The following is a 20,807-nucleotide window of genomic DNA, read 5'->3' as shown; positions in this document are numbered from 1 at the left end:
ATTGGATAATTTAAACTTTTTTAACAAATAAAAAACTGAAAAGTGGGGCGTACAATATTATTCGGCCCCTTTACTTTCAGTGCAGCAAACTCACTCCAGAAGTTCAGTGAGGATCTCTGAATGATCCAATGTTGTCCTAAATGACCGATGATGATAAATAGAATCCACCTGTGTGTAATCAAGTCTCCGTATAAATGCACCTGCTCTGTGATAGTCTCAGGGTTCTGTTTAAAGTGCAGAGAGCATTATGAAAACCAAGGAACACACCAGGCAGGTCCGAGATACTGTTGTGGAGAAGTTTAAAGCCGGATTTGGATACAAAAAGATTTCCCAAGCTTTAAACATCAAGGAGTACTGTGCAAGCCATCATAGTGAAATGGAAGGAGCATCAGACCACTGCAAATCTACCAAGACCCGGCCGTCCTTCCAAACTTTCTTCTTAAACAAGGAGAAAACTGATCGGAGATGCAGCCAAGAGGCCCATGATCACTCTGGATGAACTGCAGAGATCTACAGCTGAGGTGGGAGAGTCTGTCCATAGGACAACAATCAGTCGTACACTGCACAAATCTGGCCTTTATGGAAGAGTGGCAAGAAGAAAGCCATTTCTCAAAGATATCCATAAAAAGACTCGTTTAAAGTTTGCAACAAGCCACCTGGGAGACACACCAAACATGTGGAAGAAGGTGCTCTGGTCAGATGAAACCAAAATTGAACTTTTTGGCCACAATGCAAAACGATATGTTTGGCGTAAAAGCAACACAGCTCATCACCCTGAACACACCATCCCCACTGTCAAACATGGTGGTGGCAGCATCATGGTTATGGCCTGCTTTTCTTCAGCAGGGACAGGGAAGATGGTTAAAATTGACGGGAAGATGGATGCAGCCAAATACAGGAATATTCTGGAAGAAAACCTGTTGGTATCTGCACAAGACCTGAGACTGGGACGGAGATTTATCTTCCAACAAGACAATGATCCAAAACATAAAGCCAAATCTACAATGGAATGGTTAAAAAATAAACGTATCCAGGTGTTAGAATGGCCAAGTCAAAGTCCAGAGCTGAATCCAATCCAATCCAATGGCTGTTCACAAACACTCTCCATCCAACCTCACTGAGCTCGAGCTGTTTTGCAAGGAAGAATGGGCAAGAATGTCAGTCTCTCGATGTGCAAAACTAATAGAAACATACCCCAAGCGACTTGCAGCTGTAATTGGAGCAAAAGGTGGCGCTACAAAGTATTAACGCAAGGGGGCCGAATAATATTGCACGCCCCACTTTTCAGTTTTTTATTTGTTAAAAAAGTTTAAATTATCCAATAAATGTTGTTCCACTTCACGATTGTGTCCCACTTGTTGTTGATTCTTGACAAAAAATTAAAATTTTATATCTTTATGTTTGAAGCCTGAAATGTGGCGAAAGGTTGCAAGGTTCAAGGGGGCCGAATACTTTTGCAAGGCACTGTATTGCCATCATTGATGAAAACAACAGCGGTTAGAATGTTTGAGACAAAAGTCCTAAAAGTTACGAGACAAAAGTCATTAATACAAGACAAACGTCATAACACTGCAAGACAAAGGAAAAAATTTGTGATGTGACGTAACTTCACGCAATTTTACCCGAAAAAAGTTGTACAATTACGAGATTAAAGTCATTATTGTTGTAATACATATGGCTGCAGTGTCAAGCTAGCTGCTACGCACTTTACATCGCGCTAAACCACCTCAGTTAAAATGAACGAGTTTAAAATCTTTTTCACAAATAAAATCCTTCATCTTTTGGCACATCTGCCTGAAATACTACTCAATTTAAGAAATTATACCAGTACATTGTCGCAGCTCTTTTCAAAGCTACATAAAGTACGTAGCAGCTAATTTAGCTACATTAGCGTTACTGCATACATATTGCACGATATAAGAAAACAACTTTAACCTCGTAACGTTATGACTTAATTTTTTCCCCCCTCTTTGTTTGTCCCTAATATTCCGTCGTACTTTTTTGCCCTACCCTCGTCAAAATATTTCAAACCAACAACTTTACAGGTGTTTGTCGATTTGATGTAGTATCCTTAATTTCATCTTGGATGGGAAAAATAAGCACGGGCAGCCAAAATATCCACAGCAAAAACTCTTCGAGTCAAGTCCGTAAAAAAATAAAAGTGTTCCGACTGTTAAGTGAGACCGTAGCTCATTTGGGTAACGGCGGAAGCGGGGGAGGGGGGTCTGAGGGAAGGGGCGGGGGCCGAGCGTGGCCACCCCTGGAGGAGTACTTGTAGTCCCCGAACTGGGATCTGTAGTCAAAGACCGACGGCTGCGAGGGTTGCACGCCCTGAGCACTGAGAAGAGAGTTTAACATTTCAAAGGTGTCCTGATACTCGTTGGACTGGCCGCCGCCCGTGGCGCCGTGTCCGTTGGTGTCCGTTTTGTCGCCTTTGGGGTGCGGGTAGCTCGCCGGTGGGCCCAGCGCGGGGAGGATGTCGGAGGAGGAAGGCAGGGATGGTAGCTGGTAGGGATTCCGTGAAGACTTGGCCACTTTGGAAGGCGGGTGGGACCACGGAGAAGCGTCCTGGGGGTGCGCCCTCTTGCGCGACGACGACCCGCTACGGGTGGAATCGTTGGGGACTTTTTTGCCACTTGCGACCGCGCCGCCAGAAGAGTGTTTGTGCGAGGAAGACAGGGAGGCACCGCTGCTGCCGGAGGACTGCGGGTGGTGGTGGTGATGGTGGTGATGATGGTGGTGGTGATGGTGGTTGGAGCGCTCCCCTCTGTGCTTGTCCCTGCTCTTCCCCTCCTCCCCCGAGCTTCCTCTCTGCTTATCGGGCACACGAATGCGCACTTTGATGTCCTGGTCCTGCCCTCTGGCGCCGCCTCCTCCGGCGAGGGGGAACCTCATTTTCAGAGAGCTTCGATCGTGTCTCTCCTTCTCCAGGGGGATTTTCAAAATAATGGGCGACGAGTTAGACGGGTCGGAAGAAGAGGCGCCGGACTGGTGCTGCTGTTTTTCCTTCCTTTGCTGCTGACCGATGAGAACCTGGGCGGCGTTGGCGTAGTCTCTCTTAACGCTGGCCTCCATGTTCTCCAACTTCCTCTTCTGCGCGGCCAGGACGTCGGCGTTCTTGGCCCGGTACTCGCTCAACGATACCTTGGCGGGGGCTGGGGCGTGGACCTCGTGGTTGGACTGCTGTTCCGACGCCCCTTGACTTTTACCGCTCCAGGTGGCCGCGCTGCCGGGCGCGCCCCTGACTTTTTCCGCGGACGAGGAGGCGGAGGACGCCGAGAGGCTCATCAGGCCGGCCACGGTGCTCTCAGATGACGCCATGGAGATCATGCTCATCATGGTGTCCCTCTGGTCGCCCTCCTCCTGGACTTTGGGCTTGGCCTTCGGTGTCTGACCTCCCGCCTGGTAAGCGAAACGACGCCCGGGCCACTAAGTTAGTAAGTATTATAAGGGAAACGAGACATCACCTACCTTCCAGTTGCGGATCCGTTTCAATCTGCTGGGGGTTTTCTCCAGAATCTGCAGGAACTCGTGCGTGAGCTCTGAAGAGAGTGCAGAAATGCCAAAGACTACATTAAAAGGATGTGTTCATCACTGCTGTTTACATACCGCCGAGCGCTAATGTTAGCGCAGCGCTATCTCTCCTACTGGACGCTATAAAGAAACAGCAGGGGCCCCACCCGACGGCGTCCACTTTGTAGCGGGAGATTTTAATCGAGCCGATCTGAACGCAGTACTCCCCAAGTTCTACCAGCACGTTAAATGCCCAACGAGAGAGGGAAACACTTTGGACCACGTGCATTCAAACATCAAGTACGGATACAGAGCTACCCCCACCTGGGACAGTCAGATAGTCTCTCCTTACTACTCATACCTGCATACAAACCCCTCAGATGCAGATCCAGGCCCACCACAAGGACTATTACAACCAGGCTTGAGAAAGCACTTGGTGAGCTCCAGGACTGCTTTCACCACACTAACCGGGACCTATTTGAAAATCAAGACCCGGAAACATTCACAGGGACTGTACTGGACTAGATTAAGTTCTGTATTGGAACTGTGGCTGTGGAAATAACCTTCAAGGTCTTCCCAAATCAGAAGCCCTGGATCACCAGCCAGGTCCGCTCCCTCCTCAGAGCCCGCGACACTGGCTTCAGGTCAAGAGACCGTGCTCTCTACAGCACGGCTCGCGCTAACCTGAAGAAGGGAATTAAAAAGGCCAAAGTGGACTACAGAAGGAGAATACAGTCCCACTTCAACAGCAACAGACTACGGGAGGGGTGGTCACCAACTTTCGGGCCTGTGACATCACATCAGGAGACCTAAGCAAGTTGCTGGCAGTGGAACTGAAGTGCTTCTTCGCCCGGTTTGAATCAACACAGTGACATTCACCCACTCCAGCCCCACTTCTCGCGGGACCCCCCCCCCAATCACCACAGAGGAGCCTCACGTGAGGCATGTTCTACATTCAGTGAACCCCAGGAAGGCTGCTGGCCCGTACGGATTGCCAGGGAAAGTACTCAAAGCATGTGCAGACCAAGCTGTCCCACATCTTCCGCAGGATCTTCAACCTCTCCCTGTCCCAAGCAGTCATCCCAACCTGCCTGAAATCCGCTACCATCATCCCAGTTCCCAAAAAGACACCAGTCTCCGGCCCAGATGACTATTGTCCTGTTGCCCTCACCCCAATAATTATCAAGCACTTCGAGAGGCTCGTTCTCCGGCACATCAAGGACAGTCTACCCTCCCACACTGGACCCTCACCAGTTTGCATACCAGGTGAACAAATCTACAGAGGACGCCATCACCACAGCTCTGCACGCTGTGCCGAGTCACCTGAAACAGCGGCAGCGCTATGCCAGGATGCTCTTTGTGGATTATAGTTCTGCATTTAACACCATCATGACGGACATTCTCATTACAAAGCTGGACATTCTGGGCCCACCCCTCTCACATGCTCTTGGATCAAAGACAAGACCCTGAGACTTGGCCCCCACCATTCTTCCACTCAGACACTGAGCAACGGCTCACCACAGAGCTGCGTGCCGAGTTCCCTCCTGCGCTGCCTCTACAACTACGACTGCAGTCCAATCCACAGGCGCAACACCCTCGTCAAGTTTGCTGATGACACCACAGTGGTTGGACCGATCTCAAAGGGAGATGAGGCAGCTTGCAGAGAGGAAGTTCACAAACTCTCAGCCTGGTGCTTAAACAAGAACCTGGCCCCGAACACCACCAAAACCAAGGAGGCCATCATGGACTTGAGAAGGAACAGTACCGACCCACCGCCCCTGTACATTAACGGCGAGTGTGTGAAGAAGGTCCACACCTTCAGGTTCGTGGGAGTCCAGATCTCAGATGACCTCTCATGGACAGCAACCATAACAGCTATCATAAAAAAGGCTCAGCAGCGTCTGCCCTTCCTGCGAGTCCTCAGGAAGAACAAGCTGGATAGGAAGCTGCTGCTGGCCTTCTACCACTCATCCGTTGAGAGCCTGCTAACATACTGCATTTCCACCTGGCACGGAGCTGCACTGCCGCAGACAGGGAGAGACTTCAGAGGACAGTCAAGGCAGCGCAGACAATCATTGGCAATCCTCTCCCCTCCCTGATGGACATCTACTTCCACCCAGTGCCTCAGCAGAGCTCTACACATCCTCAAAGACAGCTCACATCCTGGTTTCCAGCTGACGCTATAGATGTTTAAAAGCAAGAACAATCAGACTGAGAGACAGTTTCTTTGCTAAAGCCATCTCCACTCTTAACTGCCATATGTAACATCACATCACCCAATGTCCAATATTGATTTACATGCAATATTCTATGTGCAATACTACTTAAGTGCAATATTAACGTACACTATTCAATGCCTGCACTGTCAACTGCTGCTACTCACTTCTATTCACAGACATTCTATGTGCAATACTATTTACGTGCAATATTCAAATTAGCTTTTTTTTTTTTTTTTTTTTTAAACACTAACAAGTCACTTTGGCATGCATACCATCCAGAAGCTTGAGGGTGACGGTGGGGTCGACGTACTCCCACCAGTGTTTGCCATCCGTCGACACAGGAATCTCCCACTTAGACCACTTGCAGGCCAGATGGATGCACACGCAAGCCACGACCGGCGGACTGTACTGCAGGCAGAAGGTGGTCAGGTGGAGACTACGTGGCAGCGGACATCCCAGGCCAGAATGAAAACGGCAACAAGAGGAAAAAAGTGGGAGAGGAGAAAAACACACATTCAGAATATTGAGTTCAATGGAATTGTGTTTTAAGAAACCAGCGTTCTATACACAGTGGTACCTCAAGATATGAAATGAATTTGTTCGGGAGTGGTTTTTGTATCGGCGCATGGTTCAAAGTGGAGGGGGAAAATAGTGTCTTATAGTCCGAAAACTACAGTAATTCGTTCCAAGCTCGACTAAAAACACCACACGAAATTTCCTCTGATTGCCTCTCTTCAATTGTAATGCTTTGTTGCCAACTTGTGGAGGTTAAGTGTAAGTAGTTTGTGAGGTTCCAGCTGATTCTACAGATGTTATCACATGATCGTGAGCTCATCGTGAACACAGTGCTAACAGACGAGCTAACTTCGGCAGCCATCGCTTGCAAGCTATTTCATCTCATTGGTAGTGCCTTGAAAAAGTTCTTTTGTTTCATATATGTAGCAGTGAGCATATTTCGTTTGTTTACATTTATAATTAAACGTGGATGTTGTGTTTAGAGTTAGAACTACATTACACAGCATTAGCATTAGCCAGTAAAGGGCTAACTACGTCAAGTATGGAGTAACATACCCGTCAAAAAGACTCATACTCGTATTTACACATAATCTAAAAGATGAGTACTCATATTTTTGCTTTCATATTTAGGCAAATTCTGACGCCAGATTTTTTTTGTGGGTGTGTAAATACAACTATCTTTTTGACGACTACAAATCTCATCTGTGGATGAAATCAAGCTTACGGCTACGACTCAAAACCGTTGAAATGAAATCACGTAAGTCTCAGGCAAAACTAATCTATCCTCGAATCCTTTAACGGCGTCAAGTGAAAATAATGAATCACAGGTCAAGTCAACATGCTTGTCCAATAATTGTACTTTATTAAAAGATGTACAGTTCATGGACTTAGTTACTCCTGTAGCCCGCAAGCTAACAATATTCAGTGCTGCTAAAATGCTACATGCGCTGTGAGGGGATTCTAGGATAGGTTAGTTTTCCCCCCGAGATCAACGTTACGTCATTTCATTGCTTTCTGATTCATAGCCGCAAAATTTGATTCGTCCACAGACAAGATTCGTAGTTGTCAAAAAGAATTGTCTTCACAGACCCACAAATGAAATAGATGTCAGAATTTCGTGGCCACAGATACAAATGTCTATATACTAGGCATGTGCCGGTTACCGGTTTCAAGGTATACCGTGGTATGAAAACGTCACGTTTCAAAACCACTTAAATTTTCCGCCATACCGTAGTTACGGTATTCGCCATTTTCGAGGTCCCGAACATGTAGCGATAAATCCGTGGCTTGGAACTTGAGTGCTCACCCATTCCTTTCCAGTTGTTGCTGTTGTTGTGTTTGTCAGTGACACGAAAGGGGAGCTTTTTCCCCGCTCAAAAATAGACAAAGTCGCTAGTATGAGAGTATTTCGGCTACTGAAAAAAAAAACAGGCGGCCGCGGCTTAGAAGAGGAAGGACAGCTGACGTGCTGGCAACACTTCCAACATGATTTCACATTTACGTAAGAGTAAAAAAACGCTGTCATTAATGTTTCCCACCAGCTACAAGATTTCACTCAAGCTGGATTAGTGTGTCTAGCGATGGTAAAACAAATACTATAACATAAGCTTGTTAACGAGGGCGACAACGTGGCTAGTTACCATGCCATGACAGCTAACTAGTTTCCTCTCTATCATTAGCCTACTTTTGTGAAGTCTTCCGCCAATGTAAATATCTGCTAATTTGCAAATACACTGTGAAAAATTCAAAAAAACCTGTTAAATAGAATGGTTATCATCTGCTTATTAAAAGATAGACGACACACTAGTTACATTATTGAATTGCTATGAGCGGGAATGAGCTATTACAGTACAAATTATCTTTCGTGTGATGAAGCGAAAAAAGCTTCGAAAAACATCTCGTAAAAATCGAGTTTTCATGTACCGAAGCTTTCGTATCTCGTGGTACCACTGTGTAGCTCCTTTAAGTAACCGGAAACACGAATGAATATGAGCTGTGCTTACCTGTTGGTTGCCATGAAATAAGACGTTTGAGCCAGGTCCTTGCTTGCTGAAACAACAAGAGAAAAGAGAAACACACTTAAAATCTGAGACGCGGGTGATAAAACTGAAAGTCCTCCCTTCAAAATCACCTCTGTGAAGACACAAAATTATTTTAAAATGATGTTAATCTGTCAAAATCTTTGTTGGTGCTATGGTTTTTGAGATATTTAAGATTTTTTTACAAGTCAATACGTCAAGTTGCCCCCCATTTTTGATAAAAAATGGCGTCAAACATTTGTGTTGTAAATATACTATGTAAATATATATTACAGCTAATTGTATTGTGATGTCCCGCTGGATACTTAAATAATGATAAATGTAACAACTTCAAGGTTTTCCAATAAACATTCTGTGAAAAACATGGGAACAACTTCAACTGAAGTTATGGAAATGTGCCTTTATTGCACCACTATATTTATTGTTGAAGTCAAAATCGTGCAAAAATCAGTTTTTTTGGATAAAGTGCAAGTGCGAAATGCCAATAAGGCACCTCCATATAGCTGGCTGCAACGATTAATCGATTAAATAGAGGTATTTAATTAGAAAAAAAGCTTTGAATTTAATCTAGCTGCTTCGAGGATACGTTTAATTAGACTAGCGTTGTAATGGTTTGTTTTGAAAGTGTTGCATTTAGTTTTAATGATTCGGGAGGATACACTGCCCTTCAGTGCAACATTGAATAAGACACTCTCGTCAAATATGGCTGAATCCAACAAAAGGCTGATGTTTGTTTATGCATCCGTAATTTGGTTTTAAGAGAATTGTATCAAAAAAAAATAAATAATAAAAACGAAAATTAGCATTTTATCGTTTTCAGCTAGCGGACTTTTGCTATGTAAATTAGGTTAATTCGATCTACTAAATTTACATATCAATTTGAGTAAATAAACTCCAATTGTTTTTAGTTACATGTTTTATTATTTAAATGTGTGCTCACAGTTGCACATGTTTGTGTTACAGCTTTACAAAATAATCAAAATGTGGAAAAAGTGAAAGAATTACAAAGAACAGAAAATTGTTTTGTTTGCTGTCTAGCTGAATAACGTTACATTTAGTGAGGACAGAACAGGCGTAATAAAATGACAAACTGTGGCCGCCGGATTTTTTTTTTCTTTTTTGGCAAAAGACAAATTTTTCACAAAATAATTTTTCGCTGTACTTAGAACATTTTTTATACAGTGGGGCAAATAAGTATTTAGTCAACCACTAATTGTGCAAGTTCTCCCACTTGAAAATATTAGAGAGGCCTGTAATTTTCGACATGGGTAAACCTCAACAATGAGAGACAGAATGTGGAATAAAAAAAAAAAAAAACAGAAAATCACATTGTTTGATTTTTAAAGAATTTATTCGCAAATCATGGTGGAAAATAAGTATTTGGTCAATACCAAAAGTTCATCTCAATACTTTTGTTATGTACCCTTTGTGTTCTGTAACTCTTCACAAGCTTTTCACACACTGTTGCTGGTATTTTTGGCCCATTCCTCCATGCAGATCTCTTCTAGAGCAGTGATGTTTTGGGGCTGTCGTTGGGAAACACGGACTTTCAACTCCCTCCACAGATTTTCTATGGGGTTGACATCTGGAGACTGGCTAGGTCACTCCAGGACCTTGAAAAGCTTCTAGTGCTGCAAGGATGAATCGATTAACCCGAGTATTCGATGAGGAAAAAATATTCAAATTAAATTTTGTTGCCTCGAGTATTCGTTTAATTAAAGTGGCGTTGTAATGGTTTATTTTAAAAGTGTTTGCATTTAGTTTTATTGATTAGGGTGGATACACTGCCCTCTGGTCTGCCTCTTTTCACATGGCTGAACCCAACTGCTCCATGTTAAGACCAACGTAAGCCAAGTTTTTGTTTGAGCTAATGCTAGTGGACTTTTTCTATGTAAGTTAGCCAATTGTTCTTTTGTTTTACATCAGTGGTGTCCAAACTATTCCACATAGGGCCGCAGTGGGTGCGGGTTTTTGTTCAAACCCATCATGAGGATGACCTTCAACCAATCTGGTGTCTCACAAGTGTAATCAGTTGATTACAGTCAGGTGCTGCTCGTTTTAGCACAAACTTCATTGGTTAACCTTTTAACACCTAAGCCTATTTTGGCCGAATTTGCATGCATTTGATGTTGCCTTTATGTTTCAAAGAAAAAAATTGTTCACAATGGCCAAGTCGGGTCCGTTTTTTAAGGACTCCTTGAACTTCATGTCCAAACTGTTGTTTTCTTCACTGACCAATTACAATCCACATTTTGGACCCAAAAAGACAAAAAAATCCCAAAATATTTTTTCAAAATTTGTAATGTTGATGTCCTATTGACAACCAAACATGCTCGACCAAACGTTTTGAAGCTTGATAATATTCATTCTACTTGTAAGGATAAACATTCAATAGAAAAAAATAAGATTGAATAGTTTTATGTTTGACAATTCAACACAAACAGCAAGTATACTCATGGGCGTTTTTGGCCTTTACACATACTATGGTCAAAACGGGTTATATATGGTGCAAAATAGTGAGAAAAAATACATATCTATCATCGAACACAAAAAGGGTTTGGAGGATATCTCTTTGTGAAGTTAGGTGTTGTACCCATCACCTTATCTAAAGTATATAGTACATGCAACCAAGCTTCTCGAACACTCATCTTTATACAATTTGAAAAGATTATAGTGAAGAAAAAATATATATAACATGGAAAAAAAGTATTTTCAAAAATATTGACAAGTAGTTCAGTTCAATTCAAATTTTTCTGGCATACGACCCAATAAAGTTTTTGTTTTTTTTTGCGAACTCAATAAAGCTTCTGCATGAACAGGTCACGGAGATGCATCACACACAACGTCACACAGCCTACTCTTTCACCGTTTCCGGCTTTGCGCGCTGCTGTCACTTCTACTCGCCGAGACGCAGACTCATCCCAGGAAAACAACCACAAATACGGCCCATCTTCTTCCTTGAGTTAATGAAATAATGCATTAGCTTGCGCTAAATTCAGTTTTAGATTCATTCCGCACGTTTCAAAGTCGCTCGCTCAAACTGGCCGTTGCTTGCTTCAGCATGCCTCCTTTTCCTTAGTTGGCGCCTCGCTCGGAAATTAAAAATGTCCACATTTGGTTCGCCCTTCTTGACAACACAACGGCCCTTGGGATATATGTACTCTTTTGTGCTGCTTTCGGTTTTGAAAAAGGACAAGAAATGATGGAAATATGGAGATAAATACATGGTCCATGCAGCGTTTTAATGCATATTTATGAGTGCAATAAAACTATAAAACTCAAATGACATTATCTCCCGTTTTTCTTGGTCGATTGACTTCAAATAAAAACTGGTGTGGACATCGACTTCCGTACTTTCAAACGAGACCAACCAGCAGCACGTGGGTGACGTAATTACAGCGTGATGAAGCTTCAAAGACGACATGCGTAAACGCGTCGCTGCCGACACGTTCGGTGTTAAAGGGTTAAACTGTCTGTGCTTGATTGGTAGGAACAAAAACCACGACCCACGGGGGCCCTTGAGGACAGGTTTGGACACCCATGTTTTTCATTGATCCTCATTTTTTAAATTTATAGTGTTTGAGGCTCAGTTCAGGTATTCTAATTTTTCATGTTCCTTATCCGATTACTCGATTATTCGAACTAACTAGTCCATCAATTAATCGACTACTAAAATATTCGATAGCTGCAGCCCTAAATGCTTTTTACGAAGCCACTCCTTTCTTGCCCTGGCTGTGTGTTTGGGATCTTTGTCATGCTGAAAGACCCAGCCACATCTCATCTTCAATGCCCTTGCTGATGGAAGGAGAGTTTCACTCTAAATCTCTCAATATATGGCCCCATTCATTCTTTCCTTTACACATATCAGTCGTCCTGGTCCCTTCGCAGAAAAACAGCACCAAAGCATGATGTTTCCACCCCCATGCTTCACAGTGGGTATGGTGCAATTCAGTATTCTTTTTGCTTCAAACAAGAGAACCTGTGTTTCTACGAAAAAGTTCTATTTTGGTTTCATCTGACCATAACACATTCTCCCATTCCTCTTCCGGATCATCCAAATGCTCTCTGGCGAACCACAGACGTGCCTGGACGTGTACTTTCTTCAGCAGGGGGACACGTCTGGCAGTGCAGGATTTGAGACCCTGGCGGCGTATTGTGTTACGGATAGTAGTCTTCGTTACTGTGGTTCCAGCTCTCTGTAGGTCATTCACTAGGTCCCCCCGTGTGGTTCTGGGATTTTGCTCACCGTTCTGGTTATCATTTTGGCGCCACGGGGTGAGATCTTGCATGGAGCCTCAGATCGAGGGAGATTATCAATGGTCTTGTATGTCTTCCATTTTCTAATAATTTCTCCCACAGTTGATTTCTTTACACCAAGCGTTTTACCTATTGCACATTCAGTCTTCCCAGCCTGGTGCAGGTCTACAATTTTGTCTTTGGTGTCCTTCAACAGCTCTTTGGTCTTGGGCATAGTGGAGTTTGGAGTGTGACTGACTTAGGTTGTGGACAGGTGCCTTTTATACGGATAATGAGTTAAAACAGGTGCCATTAATAGAGGTAACGAGTGGAGCCTCGTTAGACCTCGTTAGAAGAAGTTAGACCTCTTTGACAGCCAGAAATCTTGCTTGTTTGTCGGTGACCAAATACGTATTTTCCACTCTTAATTTGGAAATAAATTCTTTAAAAATCAAACAATGTGATTTTCTGTTTTTTTTTCCACATTCTGTCTCTCATGGTTGAGGTGTACCCATGTTGACAATTACAGGCCTCTCTAATCTTTTCAAGTAAGGGAACTTGCACAATTGGTGGTTAACAAAATACTTATTTGCCCCACTGTATTTTTAAAAGGGAAAGAACTCAGGTTAGCTACCTCTCAGAATACTGTGATGTTCAGACTATAACCTGCTAGTTTTTTCCCTCATTTTGAATCCTGTGTCTTATAGTCTAGTACGACTTATTTGTTGATTTATTTGGGATAATAGGTAACTATTTGATGGTGGCGTCATAAGACCGTCATAACGATGACATTACACTGTCATCCGCATAAATGAATGCTGACGTCAGATTTCCAAATTTTGTCAACAACTCCATTTATGTCCAGTTCAGATCATTTACGTCCAATTTAAAAGTGAGATCATTAGCCAGATGACCATAAACGCTCATGACCGTGTCATGTCATAATTACGATGGTCTTATGACACCGCTGTCAAATAGTGTTACCGGTCAATATCTTTTGGAGTAAATATCCCATAATACAGCTGCGGCTTATAGTCCGGTGCGGCTCATTCAGGAACAAATGCAGTTTTCGTGTCAAATTTACCCACACTAGAGAGGCACGACACGATACTCACCTCGGACCAGCTGGGTGCACTTGACCACGTGCGTGTGGGGATGGTCAATGGTAATTTCAAACGCTGCAAGAACACAAGAAAAGACCATTGGGAGGTGAGCCAATAAAACAAAATCCTGCATTCCATCAAACACTGTTTTTAGGAAATTGCAATGGCGGTCTTCCACTAACATGTCCTAAATGAAAAGGAAGGAAGGTTTAATGAGAATAACATGAGCGCCTGGCTTAAATGATGGTGAATCATTGAGATGGGCGATCTGGTTTTACACAAAATCTTTGGGAAAAACACTGTTAACTAGGAGTGGAAACCTCTTGGTACCTCATGAAACGATTTGCAATACAAAGCTCACGATAACGACGATCTCACGATATGGCGGTAAACCAACTATTGATCAGTCTATGATATTCTACAAAACGAATACACAGAAAAACAAGCTATTTTCATCCTTCTGCAGTGAATTGGAATGAGTTTATCACTAGTAGACGTCCAATCCTTTGAGCCAGGAGGGTGAACATTAGTTCATTCGCTGCCATCCTTCCCACTTCAAACGGATCGAACGTCTATGGCGGTCAACAGCAACCAATAAGTTTAATTTTGGCGCATTTCAAGCCATATGCTGTTGTTCTTTAGTCACTTCCTGTGGAGTTTGGGACATTTCTCTCTGTTCTGTAACCAAAAATCAACAAACATCTATCACCGTCAATGGTGTCCAAGTAGTTAATAATCAAAAACAAAACGTACAATTTCAAAACCAGATCTTTTACAACCGATTCTGATCCTCTGAAAATAACGTGATCAGTTACTTTTTGAGAATGACAGGGAAGGGAAAAAATACAAAACAAAAATAAACACAAGGAGCCACGCTTTCCTTCCCAACTTACCCAAGGTCTGGAGTATTATGCTCTCAAGAATGACCAGGTCTTGGGCTTGTTGCAGGTAGGCCTGAGGTTGAGAGGACAGGCACATTACTCACTGCGAGGCCTCTACCCGTCATTAAATAAGATCGGTTGGTCATGCATTATCGCAAAGGTGAGCTTGAACGGCTGGCCACGAGTCTGAAATGCGACTGTTGCTCAAAACAAAGCTTCGGAGATGTGTCGCTTAAGAATCAAATAGCTGAAAGCCACGCAAAAGAGGCACGCGACCGTATCGCAGGAGATTTCAAAAGGACCGCTTTTATCAACTTACATCGCTGCGTACGTCTGGCGAGGGCTCCTGCGGATTGAGACAGGCGTGAGCCACCTTGATAACGTGCTCCAGTTTTCGGGGCTGCTCCTCGACCTTGGCGGCCAGGAAAAGTGCCGCGGGGGAAATGACCTGAAGAGAAAAAGCAATATTCAGTGTGTGTGAAGACTTCACAGGACAGGGTTTCCCCTGCCTATAAGAGATTGTGGCGTACCGCCACACCAAAATAAAAGCCGACACGCCTTGCAAATGAGATTTTTTAAAAATATTTTTAAGGCCATTTCAAACTAGCGGCAGCCTATTCATTTTGGATTGTAATGTCCGTAACTAAGCGCAGCCCCCTTAAGTGACGATCGGACTGTGGGGAGAGACTAGAAGATTTACTCCTTTTTGAAAGACTGGAAAATAAATTTGTGTACGAGGCAGGCGCAGGTTGTTTTTTAGAACAAGAGGGGAAGAGAGTAAGTTCGTTGCTCCTTGTCTTTCAGATTTCCAGCAGTAGTTTTACGGCATTTCTATTGAAAAACGTTTTGAGTGTGTTGCTAAGACCCGTGTGCGTCTATAAGAGGTGAGTACACGAACCCTCTTGTACTGTTTAGCCTATATGGTTGTTGTTTTTGAGATGTCAATAAATAGTTAGCGCCAAGCACTAAGCTAATTCTCTAACGTGTATTTCATATGCAGAACGTGTAAAACCATGATTAAGTACAGCGGTAACACTACAAACATGCGTAATAGTACAGAAATCTGTTGTTGCAAGTGCTGCCTGGGAGTCGACTTGCCTGGCTCTGCCAGACTATTCTCCCTGTATTTTTCAAACACTCAGAGAAATAGTCTGGGAACCATCCCATTAACGGCCTTTTGAGCAGATACAAAATCAATCGACAAATCAGATTCGTTTATTTGCGTGACGTGTTCTTCACGAGCAACGTCACTCTTATGCGTCGAAAGTCGTCTCTTCAACAACACAGACGGTGAACGGGAGAGCCGAGAATATGTTCCAATCCACGGTAAAATCAGTTTTAAATTACCAAAAACACATCGACACGAGTCATTGACAACAGTCTGTCTCGCGCTAGCCATGTCGAATAAACTCCGCTCTCTTCGTATGTTTACTTCCGCGCGCAAGTCCCTCGTCCTGCCCTCGCCATTTTACTAACGTCACGCCTGCCCGTCGCTGATTGGTCCACTCCGCTGTCTGTTTGCTGTGGCTTGCTCCGCCCTGGAAATTGTATCCGAGTGAATGGTGGCCAGACTCAATAGCGGGAACAGCGGTGAGTCTGGTGTACCAGGCAAGGAGTCTACAGGCGTGTGTGCGCCTGGGCGGTCAAGGAGAGAAGAAAGTGCACGTGCTGTAATGAGTGTGTGTGTGGTGGTGTTTTTTTTTTGTGTGCTCGGCAATAAACGCCACAAGTTAAAAGTGATCAAGAGCAATTGTGATTTCCACCTGTCACTCCAAGAGTTAAACAAGGGAGGTAACACTGTGAAAACAAAGTATAATGGTTAAAAGAAGTCTCACTTCTAAAGACACTTCATTTGTGTCCAGAAAATGTGGAATTCATTTCACCAATGTAAATTTTATTGTACTGTTGAGAGAAATAAGTACTTCCTTTAAAATGGTTAATGTTGTTGAACTTTCTTGTAATAAATGAATAAATAAGCAGGTTAAGGGCAGCTTTTTGTTGTATGGGCATGTTTCCATCGTTCCTGTTGAATCATAAGGACATTTTAAATAAATAATGGACATAAATTTGTTTGGCTACTTTATTCATCAGTAATATACGATGCATCGATAATCGTGATAATCGCGATCATCGTCAATACCGTGATCATCGTTCGAAAATCGAATCGTAGCACCCTGAATCGTAATCGAATCGAGGGGTGCCATGATATTTGTTTGTACCCAACTTAGTAATTTTGATAGTTGGTTAATATAGCTAATATTGATTCATACAGCCGGTGTTGCTTTCATTATAAGGCTTATACAAGGCTTTCAAATTTTTGCGGCTCCTGATATACTGTATAAATTTGTTTTTTTTTTGGGTCAGATATGGCTCTTTCAACATTTTGGGTTGAGAAAAAAAAGTATTATTAAGTAGGGTAACGTACGCGTTTTACATACATGTACCGTAGCTGAGAGCTACGACATTAGCCTGGCTAATGAAATATTTCAACAAACATACAAATAGAAAGAAAAAGATAGCGGCTTATACACTGGAACATACTGTACTTACATTTCTGTGAAATCTGGTAAAGGACTGGACCATGTAGAAGCGATGCATGTACACGATGGCGGTGTTAATTGTAAGCTGGGATCTGATACACGCTTGTTAAGTTCAACATGGAAAGAAATAATTACAAACTGATTTAAAATGAAATGTTGGCAAGGGGGAACATAGCCACAGTCTATTCAATAGGGCTATGAACCTTACGACACCATTTGCAATACAAGGCTTACAATTATCTCACGGTGTTGCAATACAACAATAATCGAAACATGTATCCGGAAATTAATGTATCGTACAAATATTAATGAAAAAAGCAAGGTATTCATTTATTTAAACCGGGAGGAATTCACTTCGTTTCATACAAAAAATTCAGGAAATCAAGGCGTGCAAAAGTTGAATACAGTTTTTGCTAAAAATGTACTGTTCTACCCAAATTTAACGGGAAACATCCCCATAAATTTCCAATGGGAAAAAGATGAAATTATATTAACAGGAAGTGACCAATGAGCAGAAAGCGACCCAGAAAATCGCTAAAATCAATGCAAAACAGCAAAAAACACACACAAAAAAGGCCAAAACCTGTAAAATGTGTAAAACTGCACTAAAAGACAAAAAAAAAAAACATGCAAAAAAAAATACAAAAAGGCCAAACTACGGAAAAAGCAAAACCGCAAAAAATTCAAACCAGCAAATCGAGAAAAAATTACACACACAAAAAAAATTCTGAACAAACAAGTGACCCGAAAAAGAAAATGATCTTGAAATGCCCCGAAACAGGGAGTAAAGAAATGAACATCAATATTAGGGCTGCAGTTATCGATTATTTTAGTAGTCGATAAACTAGTTTGTCGAAAAATCGAGTAATCGGGATAAGGAACATGAAAAATTAAAATACCTGAGCTGAGCTTCAAACTGTCTTAAAAAAAAAAAAAAAAAAAAAAAAAAAGGATCTATGTACAACAAAAGAACAATTGGCTAACTTACATAGCAAAAGTCCGCTTGCTTAAATGCTATAAAACACTAACTTTAAAAAAAAAAAAAAAAAATTTAACAAGGCTCTTAACAAATGGTTCAGACAAATATTCCCACAAAAAACGGCTAAATATACCCAGAAACTAAATTACAAATGCATTAAAAAAAACATTAGCTTGAACAAAAACCTAGCCTATGTTGGTCTTATCAGGGAGCAGCTGGATTCAGCCATGTGAAATGAGGCAGACTAGAGGGCAGTGTATCCACTCAAATCAATAAAACAATGTAAACACTTTCAAAATAAACCATTGCAACACCACTTTAATGAAACGAATACTCACAGCAGCAAAATTTAATTTAAATCTTTTTTTCCTAATCATATATTCGAGTTAATCGATTAATCGTTGCAGCACTAATCAATATGAAAGAACCAGTGAGCACGCCAACCTCAAAAATTTTTAAAAAGCGTCAAAAATTGGAAAAAAACATGGGAAACCAGGAAAAACTGCACAAAGACCAAAAAACTGCCCCCCCCACCCAAAAAAATAAATAAAACCAGAAAAAAAGGGAAAACCATGAAGTGACCCAAAAATGCCCCAAAACAAATGCAAACATCTACAGGAAGGGACCAATGAGCAGGATGGGTATGTTGTCCCGTACCTCAGGACCATAGGGGCCCCTGAATGACCCTTAATTTATTTTACATTACATTCACATATTTCATTTAAATCCTTGTCCGATTAAATATTATGTTCTACTCGATGTATACTTAAAACATTAAATATTTCAAATATATATTTTTTCCTTTTATTTGCACAACTGTTATACGATTTTGTTGCTCAGCAGGCAGGCATAGCACTTTCAGTTGTATTGTATTGTAGCCTACATGGGACAATAGATGGAAATTGTTTATATTGTGTCACATCACATCATGGTCGGTTAAATTTAACTGTCCATTTCAAATAATTTGAAAATTTACACTGTCATTGCTTGCAAACCGTTAAAGTACTGTGTATATTATTGTGACAAACCAGTGGCAGTGGTGGGGTGGCCCCTATAATAGTCTCTTGTCCCCGGGCCCCTGCAAGTCTGTTTACAGCCCTGGCAGGAGGTCACCCATAAAAAATTTTTTTTTAAATTTAAAAAACGAATTTCATGAAAAATAGTGGGAAAAAAACGGGGAAAACACATAAAAAAAAAAAAAAACCACAAAAAGACAACAACAACAAAAAACCCTGAAAAAAAGGCCAGATTGATAAAATAGGTAATACAGCAACAAATGTATATATTTTTTAAACTGCAAAAAAATACAAACAGGCTCTGAAAACCCCACTTAAACCACAAAAAAAAAATCACAAAAAACCATGGAAGAATTCTTAAGGAAGTGACCCAAAAATAAACAGGAAGTGATGGAAAATCTACAAGAAATGACCCATAGGATAGAGAGCCAAGCATCCTCACGCAATATCTTTCAATAAATTGTATTATTTAGTTTAAAATACTAATCACAGGTTAATTTTATAAAACTATGTCCAAAATAAACCTTATTTAGGTTATTAAAAAAAAAAAAAATCAATCGGTAAAAAATTGTTTTTCGAGCGACCATAAAAGCCGAGCTAATATTGAAGAGACATAGCTAGCAAACGATGTCGCAATTCTGATTATAACTCTATAAAAATAAAAGCTAGCTTAAAATCAACGTAAAATTAAGAAACTGCACTGCAAAACACACGAAAACATGTAGTCAACACGACGCCGGTGAAATCCTAATTCGTTGCACTTACAAAAACAAATGGAAATTCTGCGCTAGTCAGAGCTAGCCGACAACATGCTAACAAGGCCTGAAGCCTTCACCGGTACGCCGCTTTATCGTTAGCGTCTCTGGACAGCCGAAACGTAAAGAAAAGTACAAAGGCGTGATAGAAATGACGCGTTTTCTGGTGGACATCGCATGGAAAGCCACAAGGAAGAAGCAACACGCCCCGCGCGACCTCGAGAGAAGCAGCTCGGCTAGCCGCAGACGACAAAGGATACACATTGAGCCGCTGTCCCATGTCCTGCAGCAGGTTGGCCGCCTGTTGTCTGTACGAGAGCTCCTTGTCCGGATCGAGTCCGGCTCGCCGTGACGGGTTGTTGTCTATCTCTTGTCGGCTGTAGTACCATTTGTTGTTACAGCTTGCGGGGAGACAACGAAGCGAAGCCGCCATCACTGATGAGGAGGCCAGTTTAAAATTGCGGTGCGTCACAGGAAGTTACGTCATGAGCCCGGGAGGAGAGAGGTTGTTTTCGTCTGGATTCACCGCCATTTTTTTTTACCTGGTTGCCGGGTATCGACCGATGCCGATACTGTACCGATACGTTTAAAAAAAAAAAAAAAAAAAAGATTATCATACAAAAAGCAAAAAGTATGGAATCACCAGTCTCGGGCGAGCACTCACTCAGACATTTTATCATGTAGAACAAACTCAGATAAAAAGCTTGAAAAAATAACCAATTAGTTCAAAAGTTTAACTCTTTAGCATTCACTAGACCAGTGGCGCCACCAGGGGGTTGCCAGCGCCACCCTTATAAATTTGTTGGCCACCCCGCTTGCCAGTATAGACCCTACCCACGTGACGTCACAACTCCTTCCTCCTGACTGGTGCCGCCCAATTGTCCATCAACACATCATGTTTCCCTGTTACGGCTACGTACATTCCTCCTATTTACGACGTGTTTTTCCGCTCGTTAAAATTAATAATCAAAATGGTGAAGGCGTGTGTGGCGGTCGGTTGCAATAACAGA

General features: G+C 42.2%; 1 protein-coding gene across 5 annotated transcripts; it reads right to left on the bottom strand.

The window, feature by feature from the left end:
• Positions 1-1,364: 1,364 nt before the first annotated feature.
• Positions 1,365-20,254, bottom strand: ccnt1 (cyclin T1). Of its 5 annotated transcripts, XM_057830072.1 has the most exons (9): positions 20,058-20,254; positions 17,058-17,139; positions 14,827-14,955; positions 14,520-14,580; positions 13,640-13,701; positions 8,252-8,304; positions 6,005-6,168; positions 3,472-3,542; positions 1,365-3,402 (listed from the first exon to the last, which is right to left on the bottom strand). In XM_057830072.1, the coding sequence occupies exons 1-9, from the start codon at positions 20,228-20,230 to the stop codon at positions 2,191-2,193; spliced, it is 2,007 nt and encodes a 668-aa protein (XP_057686055.1). In that variant the 5' UTR covers positions 20,231-20,254; the 3' UTR covers positions 1,365-2,190. The 5 variants fall into 5 exon arrangements, with proteins under 5 accessions (XP_057686055.1, XP_057686056.1, XP_057686059.1 ...); XM_057830073.1 differs by lacking the exons at positions 14,520-14,580; positions 17,058-17,139; positions 20,058-20,254 and having other exon boundaries at positions 1,366-3,402; positions 8,252-8,297; positions 13,639-13,701; positions 14,827-14,891; XM_057830076.1 differs by lacking the exons at positions 1,365-3,402; positions 3,472-3,542; positions 14,520-14,580 and having other exon boundaries at positions 6,017-6,168; positions 8,252-8,297; positions 13,639-13,701.
• Between the last annotated feature and the right edge of the window lie 553 nt (positions 20,255-20,807).

The sequence above is a fragment of the Corythoichthys intestinalis genome, chromosome 2 (genome assembly GCF_030265065.1).
Source record: "Corythoichthys intestinalis isolate RoL2023-P3 chromosome 2, ASM3026506v1, whole genome shotgun sequence".
Taxonomy (NCBI): Eukaryota; Metazoa; Chordata; class Actinopteri; order Syngnathiformes; family Syngnathidae; genus Corythoichthys; species Corythoichthys intestinalis.
The sequence above is the reverse complement of the archived record's forward strand: the minus strand, read 5'-3'. Positions and strand labels throughout refer to the sequence as shown.